This window comes from Rhipicephalus sanguineus, chromosome 1 (assembly GCF_013339695.2).
Source record: "Rhipicephalus sanguineus isolate Rsan-2018 chromosome 1, BIME_Rsan_1.4, whole genome shotgun sequence".
NCBI lineage: Eukaryota > Metazoa > Arthropoda > Arachnida > Ixodida > Ixodidae > Rhipicephalus > Rhipicephalus sanguineus.
The window spans coordinates 304497290-304509498 of NC_051176.1; the positions used below are offsets into that span (position 1 = coordinate 304497290).

At 44.7% G+C, this 12209-nt stretch overlaps 1 protein-coding gene across 1 annotated transcript in view; it reads right to left on the minus strand.

Moving 5' to 3' along the window:
• LOC119379391 (phosphatidylinositide phosphatase SAC2) overlaps positions 1–12209 on the minus strand; it is a 248652-nt gene that overhangs the window by 105338 nt on the left and 131105 nt on the right. Inside the window, exon 13 of the mRNA XM_037648709.2 lies at positions 7623–7865. Within this exon, the coding sequence (XP_037504637.1) occupies positions 7623–7865 (243 nt within the window). The remainder of the gene's footprint in view (positions 1–7622; positions 7866–12209) is intronic.

Below are 12209 nucleotides of genomic sequence, written 5' to 3' on the forward strand. Positions count from 1 at the left end.
GGAGTTGAGCCAGCGCCGGTCGCGCTGTTTACAATCAGGCCGTCTATGCCGTGGGAGTTTAACACGGCCGCATTACAAAAAAGAAAAGCTCTACATTCCTGTGTTTACTGTTTATAAAAGCTAACTTCACTCCACTGCAGCCTACCTCACAGGGCTTCGGCAACACTTGAGATCGGGAGTGAAAACGCTTTCGCAAGGTATAACGTTTGTGTGCCGCGTGAACACCAGCTGATCACTAGGACCTAACCTAGCCCTAACTCCGAGTTTGTAACCACGTTTTGTCCATTTTCTACGAGTAACTTTGACAATTTCATGTTACGTGGACATTGCATAGACGAAAGTGTATCACACTTTACATTGTGCAGCATCGCAAAGGCACTCGGGTATCTCCAATCTTCAAGCTCGTGGCACCTTCACAAATCACAACATGCGTTACTTCAACTGCTTAGATGGACTACATCTGCAGCGCGTGATGCAATGATTTTCTTAATGAAGACTTAATGAAGAAACTAAAACAAAACCGCGTTTCATTAATCAAGATAAAATAAGCACGTGTTCACAAGCAGAGCTCTGTTGCGCTTTCGAATTATTCAGAACGTGGAAAACTTAACACGGGGCAAAATAACCAAAAACGTGTCAAGGTGAGGAGACAATAACGCCCTTTGCGTCCATACTTCACTATTATTGCTTATTTCAATGCACATGTTTGAGAACATCACACTGCTGAGCCACTAATTTACAGTAAACAAAGCAAGAATGCTACGATTGAAAGAGAAACTTTTATTGGTAAAATACCACAGAAAACAGAAAGCTACGAGCGACAGTTTCCTAGCGTAGGGAAACTCTCTGCACGGCCAGTACATGGAGGGAGCAAGCTAATGCAAAAAACAAGGAAAACTCTTACGAACAATATAAAAATTTTTAAAAATTAGCTTAGTTGACATTCAGTCAATAAAAATAAAAATATGCTTTTTTTAAGAACGCCAAACAAGGAAACAATGCAAAGCATTTAATAAGCTGGAAAGAACCTAAAAAAACTATTCTAAAGAGACAGGGCGTGCAAACACGGACACAAGAAAGAAGTCACGACACCACAAACGCCACCACAAACGGCGAATGTGGTGTCGTGACTTCTTTCTTGTGTCCGTGTTTGCACCCGTGTCTTTTTAGAACGAATACTTACCGACTAGCTCAGCTCTCTGTTACTCTAAAAAACTAGCAAGCTGCGAAAGAAACAGCACCAGCCCGCAACTTTGCCTTGTCGCGCTGCACAGACACATTTTTTTTTTCATTCACTATGAAGTCGTCCGTTCGAATAACGTCGTTGGCGTCAAAATGTTTCTTGCACACACTAACGTGTTCAGAAATCCGCCAGCTTCCTGTCGCGGTATTGCATGTTTCTATTCATCCCTCTCATCGCCGTCCCTCGGCAAACTAAACGACGACACCTTTCCGCTCGTACCTCTGCAGCTGGAGCGACACTTGGTACACAGCAAGTCTTTGGCATCACCACTCACGTACACCATCCGTGTCCTCGCCACAAATTTCTCTCACCCGTCTGTCACACAAATTAAGAAACGAGGAAAACCGAACGCCGATGCCGCTGGGATTCCTCGGGACCCCCAGCTCTCCCTACGCAGCGAAGCTCTCCTCAATGCCCCCCGCGCGCTCCCAGCGCTGTGACCTGAAAAGCATTGAAGGACTCTGGTACTACTAACAACCACTGGCAGCCATCAGAAGTGTAAATGCGTCGGTGAAGCAGGTCACAGCGAATGGTGAAATGGTGAGCTTGATGGCGCAACGTGTAAGTGGTTGGTTGTGCTGATGGGTCGGAAAGCCAAAGTGAATCAAATATTGTCCGATGTATGCCACCAATTTTCTGTGGCAGGTCCCATCCATGTCACAAAATGCACTGTACAGAGCGGCTGATACAATGATTGCATGGCAAGTGCAGTCGGGTCCTAGTGACGACTTCAGCGTAGCTGAGTGGAGCATTCGATGGGATCGGTGGGGTTCTGACAACAACTTCTGCATAGCTCAGTAGTGCAGACGCCGCAAGATGTCACTGGTGCACAGGCACAACCTCAGCAATCTTGTTTAATCGCACAGCAGAGGGGTGACAATGGTGTAAGATCTATACTCTTTAGCTGACCAATAATCCCTCGCGCACTTCCTTGTGTTTTCGTGTTCCTGTTTTGCACTGAACATGGCGAGTACGTTCCAACTAGCCCAATTTGCCACCTTACTTCAATCCCTCGCATACTACCTGAAGGCATGAAGCCTGCCAGAACGAGGCCCTTGAAATGAATGAACGAAAGAAGGGGAATTGTAAGGGCTCGTTTTTCTTTGTTAGACACAACCTTAATGAGAACAGACAGACAATCTAACATAGAGCTAACAGAAAAAAAGACAATCTAACAAACTAACAGACAGCTCGTAAAAAGATCACGTGCTACGTGATACCAGCAGGCAGAAAAAAAAAAAAAGAGTTCCAGAGTCGCCATCATGCCTACGAGCGGTGCTGATTAGCACTCCCAGGTTTAAAGGCATATAGCCGATAAAGTGGACGGGAGGATGACCACTGCCGTAGCTCAACTGGTAGAGCATCAGACGCATTATTCGAAGGTTGCAGGTTTGGTCCCTGCTGGCGGCAAGTTATCTTTTCGTCCACTTTACTTTCTTCCCATTTATATCACGATTACTACAAAATACGTCCCCTATACTTTCCTTGGCTCAAATGTCTGTTAGTTCTCATTAAGGTTGTATCTAACAAAAAAAAACGAGCCCTTAAATTTCCCTTCTTTCGTTCCTCATGGACAAGTGCCTCATGTCTGCGAGCAGTGTCGACAGGTCAGGAATGGCAGCTAAACCAGCAAGATGTTCATCACGCGATGAAGGGCAAGGGATCAATGATCACTGCCTGCGTAGCTCATGGTAGCTTTGGCGCAGTGTAACAATTTTCGCTACTGAGAGGGGATTCTTTGCTAGCATCATACTGAAGGCGTCATCCTCAATCTCTTTATTATGCGTCTGATCCGGTCTGACTCTGAAAATCGTCACGTTGAATCTCTTGAACAAGTCCACGTCTTCGTTGTAGCTGGTGAATGACTCACGCAGCCTTCTCCGCACCTTTAACGTTTTGTGTTTAAGATCAGAAAGGTCATACGACGTCGTGTGATCCATGGAATGTGAGGGTGAGCAGGGAAGGATGCTGGTGATGTGACAAGAGATGTGTACCATCTTCTGGGAGTAACGGCAGGACAAAGGGATGCTGAATGCACATGGTATAAAGGGGGGGGGGGAGTATGGGTAGCAGTGATTGTGCTGTAGGAGGAGAGATATGAAAGAGAAAATTGACAACCACCAATTTTATTAAGGAAAGAAAAACAGCGCAACAAGACGGAAGATAAGGAAGACAAGACGCACGAATACAGCACTGACTCACAACTACCGTATTTACTCGAATCTAGGCCGGCACCGATTCTAAGCCGATCCCTGAAATTTGCAAGGCCAGAAAAAAGAAAAAACTTAATCATTGTACTCGAATCTAAGCCGACTCCCCCACTTTCGCACATCGTTTTTTCGAAAAAAACATCGGCTTACATTCGAATAAATACGGTAATTTGTTCTTCCAGTGCAATCCTTTCTATAGCACGCATCTGACCAAAAAGTAAACAACCTTCCTTCCTATCTTTCTTGTGTTCCATGTCTTGCGCTGTTTTTCCTTCCTTAGTATGAACCAACTTGCCCAAGCGTCTATTTTAACCACCCATTTGTAGCACGAAGCTACAAAGAAAACCATATAGATAGATATTCACCCTCATGGTGCCAATTTCTAGCGTCCTGGTTAGTTCAATTGGTAGAGCAACCACCCTGGAAAGGCACTGGCCCCGGCTCTGAACCCTGGACCAGGACGATATTTCTCGTCAACTAAGAAGCTTTTCTTTCTCTTTCTGAGACATAAGTATGGATTTCCTTGTAGCTTTGTCCTACAAATGGGCGGTTGTCAATTCTCCCTCTCATAACCCTTACGCTACCTTGCGGGATTCCACAGAACTGATTGGCAGGAGGGGAGATAGTGCAGCCAGGCTCTGTCTTGTAGGTAACCTGCTATGGGTGCAAAGGCTGGACGAGCAAAGATAGCAGTACATTTCAGGTTTTGATAAGACTGCTGCAGCAGCCAATGTAGTAGGTACGTCCAATGTCACACATGAAGCAAGATCCACTTTTCGAGTTAAAGGGCACTAAAGGCAAATGTTAAGTCGATGTTGATTGCTGAAATAGCGTTCCAGAAACCTCGTAGTGCTGGTTTCGTGCCAAGGAAATGCTTATTTTTAAAGAAAATCACATTTTAGTGGTCCGCACAGCGTTAGCGCACTTCCTATCGCCCGCCTGGAAAGGGTCTCCTGACGCAGCGTTTGCCTTGCCCGCCTTTACTGCCCAGCAGCCGACGGTGCGGTTTCTGCTCTGAAGGGCACATTACAAGCCTTGCCCAAGTTGCGGTTTGATCTCGTAATCCTCTGCACGAAAGTGCAGCGAGCACACACGCAGATTTCTTGGTTGTTTGGCACACTGTCGCAGAGGCATGGCACTCGGCCACTTCGCCATAGGGGTTTATTTGCGGCACCCATTGGAAAGTCACGTTAGTTTCTTTGCTGCAGCTGCTGTTGCTCAAGCAGCATACACCATTCAGGCACCTGGGAACATAACAGGGACGTGGCATTTTGTCGAACTTTTCGCTAGAGTGACTTTCATGAGCGTGCAAAGCACATACAACAGTACGCGATAACGAAACTACTACTGAGATGCGAATGCACGAGCCAAGAGCAGCCCGGCGAAAACGGAACTTTTAAACCACCTGCACCGTTCTCCTTGGTAACGTCAAGTTCTTTTTTCCATGAACGAAACAGAAACGCACAAGCAGCATTTTATGTCTTGTAATGTACAGAATGTTATTTTTTTTTTATTACAAGTAGTTTGAGTACTAGTCATTAATTGTACTTGAGACTCTTGACGTCATCGGGCTCATTCCAAAATGTCCCACTAGTGGCGCACATTGTGTCCCACATTTACATTAATTTCTTGATTAGTAGAGCACTGCTGTTCATAATACTGACGTTTTAGACATTCTCAAACATTCACCTTTCACTCTGGCAAAAATTGTTATATTTGTAGGGGTGTGTGAATATTTGAACTTTCGAATACTTTTCGTGTGTTTGCTATTCAATTCACTTCGCACCGGAATTTTACTATTCGAACTATTCAAACTTCCGGAAAATAAATGTAACGGTTTATAATAACGGAAAATAAATATAACGACGATAAATCGGCGTGCAGTGTGCTTGGTCTTGCGTTTTGGGGCGCCGACGTGCAAAGCTGCTAGCCGTTTCCACCAGTGCTCTGAGCAGTCGACGTGCAACGAGCTTGGCCGAGGTCCGCTGCCGATGCATCAAGTGCCCATCCATGATTCCGAGGAGCCAGCGGGCGATGCGATTTGTTGCTTGCGACGAACCACATTGTAGCTTCCTCGCTTTCGCGAAAAAGCCGCAACTAGCGCGAGTTAGGCCTAGCCATGACTTCGTGCAGCAAGATCGGTTGTGGTGTGCGTGGCCACAGTGCCTGATGTTTCAAAGTATGTGATGTGCGATCGTGAGTTCAAAGAGTCGTCCAGCGATGGTCTTCGTCATGAGGTCAGAAGTGCTGACAAGCAGAACCTGTAACCGCGGGTCCCACGAGTCGGTCCGAGACGCGCGTCTGCGATGTTCGCGATGAGCGCGGCGCACTATCGTAATCTGATGATTGACGTTCCGCTTGCAGCTGTCAAACTAAAGCATAATTATATTCTAAGTGATCATCGACCCGTGAACACAGAACGAGCGAATGCGTCACTAAGTAGCGTGATTGTCGACAACCGTGACCTCGTGACGCGCAAGCAGCAGACGATGCTCTCCCGGAGCAAGCACTGGACCAATGGTGAGGCATGCTCGAGCAACATCGCGGATGCAGCCAATGGGAGACCTCAAACGAACTTTAAACATTTGCTTTTTGTGCGCTTGTTTCAGAATGGAGGACCTAGGTGAGGCGGGAAATTTGAAGACGGAGAAATGCTCTTTCTGACGAACCCAAAATGGTGGCGCCCGGTTGCGCCACTGCTAGGGCAGCTAGAAGCCCATTCTAGGCACCCTACCATTGTGGAGCTATAATGTTTTTAGAATGTAATTTAGAATATGCATAGGAATCCTCTGCAACATTCTTCCTGTAATTTCACTTCAATGTATTCGAAAGATATTCCAGAAATATTAGAAAATTATTCTATTCAATTCGCACTGACACTTTATTCTTCGAATTCGCTTCGCACTCAAAATTTTGCTTTTCGCACAGCTCTAGTTATTTGCCTTCAGTGTCCCTTTAAACAAGCTAACACCATTTGCAGTTAGAAGGAGGAGGGGAGAGGCCTCACCCATGATGTGATTATAACAGGAGCAGTTCTGCCAGCACCCTGCCCCTTTTCTTTATTTTTTCGATACGACCCGGTAATAACAGCTCAATTTTCATGACACTTGAATATTGTTATAAGTGCATTTGACTGTATTTTTGCACAACAAGATGTGAGGAAAAGTTACTTCGCAGATGCAGAGCTGTCTTGAGATACGTTATCTTTATACAGGATTTTTTTTATTTCAAGTGATAAATAAGCTACAATTTAAGTTGTCAGCAGGGACGGTGCTACCAGGGGCCACGGCGGGGCTGGAGCGCCCCCAAAATTTTCGCCTGCCCCCCCCCCCCCCCCCCTTTGCCCCAACCAAGAGCAAACATAATCAAAACATAATGTATAAGTTCCCCGACTCTCTGCCCCCTTGAAGGAACTCGCTTGTTGCGGGTGCACCCCCAGTAAAAAAAATCCTGGCGCCGCCCTGGTTGTCAGAGGCATTTAATGACATAAAATTAATTCAGGCAAAACATTCAATAACTTATGGGCTAGATCCCAAGAAGAAAATGATTTAATGTGCATGTGCACTCTCACTATTACCGAGCATGAATTACACACCGTGTATTCTGACAAGAATAAGTGCAATGAGATATTAAGATCAGTGCGTGATGAAAAATGAAAACACACAAAAAGATGAAAAGGGGTACTGCAACACCCATCACAGTTCTTGTGATCACAATTTTCATGCAGCGATGTCACACAAAAACACTCAAAAAGGATGTTATTTTACATGCTAAGCAAGTAGCAATAAGTCGTGCCATGTTTTATGGCTTTCCAGAATATTGCACATATCACACAGTGAACCACTTCGCTAGTTTGTTGTGAGATACATGGGATTCTCCGGAATGCCGAATACTCATGACACTACTTATTTTTTACTTTCTTATATCGCATGTAAAACGGACTGTACAAAGGGTGACATGCTGTGCTCTATAGACAGTCTGACAATATACTTTCCAAGAGTGGTGACGATAAACTTAAGCATGAAGAAATTTCTATTCTTCGATAGGCAATAATTTGCTTTCATCATCTTTTCAGTCACAATTCAGTCACTGCTTTGCAAGGCTGTGGGGACCTTGTGAACAATGGCTATCAGACGAGAGAAGACACAAGAAAAGGTGTGGCCACTTACACAGGGTCTGCATCAATAAGAGCCCATCCTCCTAACACCACCTCACTCTCAGGAATCAGCATCTTCTTGCAGTGCTCTATCAACTGCTTAACATGCTCTTGGTGCTCCTGATCCTGCATTTCCAGTACAGGCTCATCCTCCTGCTCTGGGCTGACTGCCATAAAGTCCTCCGTGATTGGATTGCCCAGCATTAGGTCAATGGTGGCCTGTCGGTAGGCGTCCTTGAACCGGTTCACATAGTACCTGCAATGAAATAGGATTAGCTAAAACTGCCTGTTTTTAGCTGAACTTAATCTCCTTCATACAACAGATGACCTTCAGATCCTAAAAGTCATCAATGTGACCTAGAGGTCATCAAGCTGCGAACATGTTCAGTGCAGGAAAAAAGTCACAGTTTCACCGCAAGGGCAAAGCAATGAAAGCGATAGTAACAAATTGGAATGTCATACAAAGTAGGGCTAGCAGCTAACTTCTTTCACATCTGATCTAGCATAACCCAACAAAATGGTGGCCACTGCAGGAAATGTGGCCACTGCAGTGAGCGAAGCGACTGTCATGCTGTCTATTCCTTCAATGCGAACAACGGTGACAGTAGAGCACGCATAAAGGTGCGAGTCATCCACGGATCCCTGTCAAGATTGGGCATGCCTGACCGATCAAAGTGTGCAGTTCCTGCCGGAGCGATGCAGCCCCCCTTTCCAGTACACCACATGGGCCTTTCATGCGAAGAGAGATGGCCGGTGCATTTTTGTCAACTGACCTCGCACACTTTCACTCACACAGAGCACGTACAGCATGCAGAGCGATGTTATCAATGTGGACTTTATCTGTAACCTCACAGCGATGGCGACAGCAAAAATGCGCCTGCAGTGTCCATATATAATAGCTGTCATAATAAAAAGCAGAAAGAGCAGCCACATGCCATGCAGTAGCCCTGTAGCCCTACAACTTGCAATGACCACAATCAGGGATGGGATCGTTCAACAAGCTCCTCGAACAATTTTTTTTAGCAGAAAAAATGTCGAGTAGATACAAGTATGAACATGGACATGGTGCCTCTGAGTTTGTGCAAATAATGAACATGAATGAGCACCTATGAGTGTGAGTAGATGTATGAATGCTGCGAGTAAGTACTTTTAAGTGTGACTAAACGTGAGTTGGTATCCAAGTGTGTGGAGATGCATGCTAGGCAAATTTTGTTTTCGTACAAAAAAGTCACAGTTTTGCTGCAACGGCGAAGCAATGAATGTGATAGCAACAAATTGGAATGTAACGTGAAGAACGGAAAGCAGCTCGAAATTTCCAGCGCATTGCTCAAGCGCAAAGGACGCACGAAAAAACACACACAGGACGAGCGCAAACTATCAAGTGTCACAGCTCGACACTTAAAGCGCGCTGCTCAAACACAAAGAAGGACCCACGAAACGAACGCACAGGTATACACAGGACAAGCACTGTCACAGTTGTTACTTCTTTCTGTTTGAGCAGCGCGCTCCTTTCGCAAACGCGGGCACTGCAGCGAGTGAAGTGAACTTCGTATGCTCTGTAACTTCAGTGCGGACATCGCGGGGAAAGCACAAGACATACAAACCAACCCCCTCACGAGATAAGCGCGCACGCAGGCGACCACGCCCTGTAAGGCAAAGTGCGCCTGGCGACGCAAGAGCCGCGTGCGCATCACAACGAGCGGGATGACGACTTTTAAAGCGTGCCCCTCGCGCCCTTCATGCCATCTCGCTGGTGACCAAGAAAGCACGCTGAAGTAAATGGTGTATATAAAGAGCTCGCCGTTAGCGTGCTGAGAGACGTACGGCTCGTGGCGTAGTCATCTAATGCCGTGCGCTGCGGAACGAGAGGTCGGCCGTTCGCTTCTGTGCTTCAGAAAAAATTTTTCTGAATTATTTTTCTTTGTAGCTTTTATATATATATACATACATATACATATACGGGCCATGACGGCGACGGCAAAAACCAGCCGAGATAATTGCTATTGCAATAAAGCAGCAAAGAAAGGCTCCAACTGACCACCAAACAACCCAGTAGACACTGGCACAGTCACTAATAGAGAAAGGAAAAAGGCTGGAAAGGGCAAGCTGAAGAACAGTCACTTGAAAGCACACTTGAAAGGTTGAGCGGCACGAAGGCTCAGTGTACTCTATTAAGGTGGGGATAGAAAATTTCTTCTTGCATACCCTCACGGCATGGTTATGCATGGCGTGTGCCTTATGCGGCACAAGCAGAAGCCTCTATGGCAGCTCTGCACGCCACACCTTGTACTGCATGCCCGCAGTACAAGGGCCCTGCTCATTACGCTACAGCCATTGATGTGCAGCTGCTGCACGCTCACCATCCTCCAAAAATACAGCCAGCTGTTTAAAAATTTAAAAATATGTGAAATAAACACTGTGTATCGAAACAGTTGCGTCTATCAAGTCGAATTTCGATGCTTCAATAATTTTTTTTGTATTTTCGTTCAGTATCCCTTCAAATGCAACCTTTACAAAACTGACCGCTAGCTCTCGAAATATCGTTTACTTTGCGTTATTTATCTGGAATGTGCTGACGAGCATGTATCGAGTACAAACATTGAGTGTGCTGTTTATGATAACAGCGCTGTGCAATTGCTATTTAGCTATTTATTTCATTTTATGGTAGTTCCATCAAAAAAAGAGTAATGTACGTAGTAAAGTTTATGCTCCACAAATTCTGCCCCAGCAGAATCTCACGTCAGTTTCGGGACACCCGTTGAACATCCATTCTTGGATAACCTACGGCAAAAATCCACCGGACGTACCACAGATAAAGATTATAGGACATTTCTATTTACCGAGCCTTAACATCCATGCATTGTCCTTAGGACAATCCATTACGGGTATGGACGCCTAGATCGAACGAAGATGTTTAACGAACATTTGTGGTCAAAGGGGACGTGAGTGAGAAGCAACGGGTGTGTGTGAATGCAAGAGAGCACCTGCCAGTGTGAATTAATGCGAGTACAAACGTGAATGAGAAACAGGGAAGGTGAGTGGGCTTCAGAGTGTGAGTAGACGTTATTATGAACTCCAGTGAGTACCTATGAGCCTGAGTAGATGCGAGTATGAACATGAGTGAGTAACTAGGAGCATGACTATAAGCGAGTATGAATGCAAGTGAGTGCCTGTCAGTGTGAGTAGACAAGAGTATGAACATGACTGAGTGCAAAACCTGAAGAAAATTAGGGTGAGCAAGCATTCCCCGATATTATCAACCTAGGGTAGGGAATATTCATGACACTCTTCTAATTCTGCTGTTACTATCGATCATCACCAGTTTTTTTACTTGTCTAGCAGCACAATGCATGTCATAATGCAAGCAAAGCCACAATTTTTTTATATATAATGATCCAAAAAGTCCATATTTCTAAAATGAACAAAGTGACTGAAGGCATGAAATTAACTTGTACAACCAGTGAACAAGGGTAACATATTTTCCTTGAAAAACATTACCCTAGAAGTATTACGTAACATCGTGATACAATAGAATGCGTGTGCATGCATACTAATGCACACATTTTCTTCTTGTGCACTGATGAGATTGTGTGGATAAACTGAGGTTAATGATCACCTTCTTCATTATAAACTTTATTAAGGGCTCCCTAAAAGAATTTGTACATAGCAGCCCAAACCTTGGCAATTTCAGCACAAAATTCCATTTCAGCTGCTCATCCTTAATACTCTACCACCTACACATTGCCTTAGTCTGCCATTTAACACTTTGTTGGTAATATTTTATCTCCTCACATGTCATGCAGGTTGAAACAAGAATGAAAAGGTGTTACTGCACTACTGCTGCTTTGCAATACACCTCTGCACAGTATTTATTTTGATCCTCGTTCTACACACATACACGCACACTTTTTAGTTACATAGGCATCACCACAAAGAGTCAGGTATTCCCACTAATTCATAATCCCACAGCATAAGATAATTCTGCTGCCACTAAAAAAATCTAGAAATTAAGGAAAACAAAAGGCAGTCTCAAAACTAGATTTTAATGTAAATTTCCCTTTGCAGCCAAAAACAGACATTTTCAAACTTATTTCTTCTTTTTCACGGATGTAAAAAATAACATTTTAAAAAAGCCCCTGACCAGGTTTGGGAACTGCACGCAAACAAACATTTCGGGAATCATGCGGCGGCAATCGTGCCTACAAATTATGGAATAACTGCGTTCTCCAAAAATGGTCAGAATTTTCAAGCACCTCTCTTTCCAAGCAAGCTGCACCTCAAGAGAGAGCTCATGTCATATTCACAAACGGCCTATGCTACATGCACTGCCTGCGCTGTCAGTGAACATAGCACAACTTTGGTTGGTCATCCAATATGGAATGCACAATGCCACGATGGGAAGTGGGCCATTAACCCTTTGAGGGTCAATGACGCAAATATACAGAGCCACAAAAATGTCCGAAATGGTTGATGTTGTACGTTTACGGCACCATCTATAACTTTGAAAAACACACCAATTTTTCAACATTTTTTTTTTTGCCCAGCAAGTGCCATCACTGTGGGAATGCAAGGAATTTTTTTTTCTTGCACCAAGGTTTCC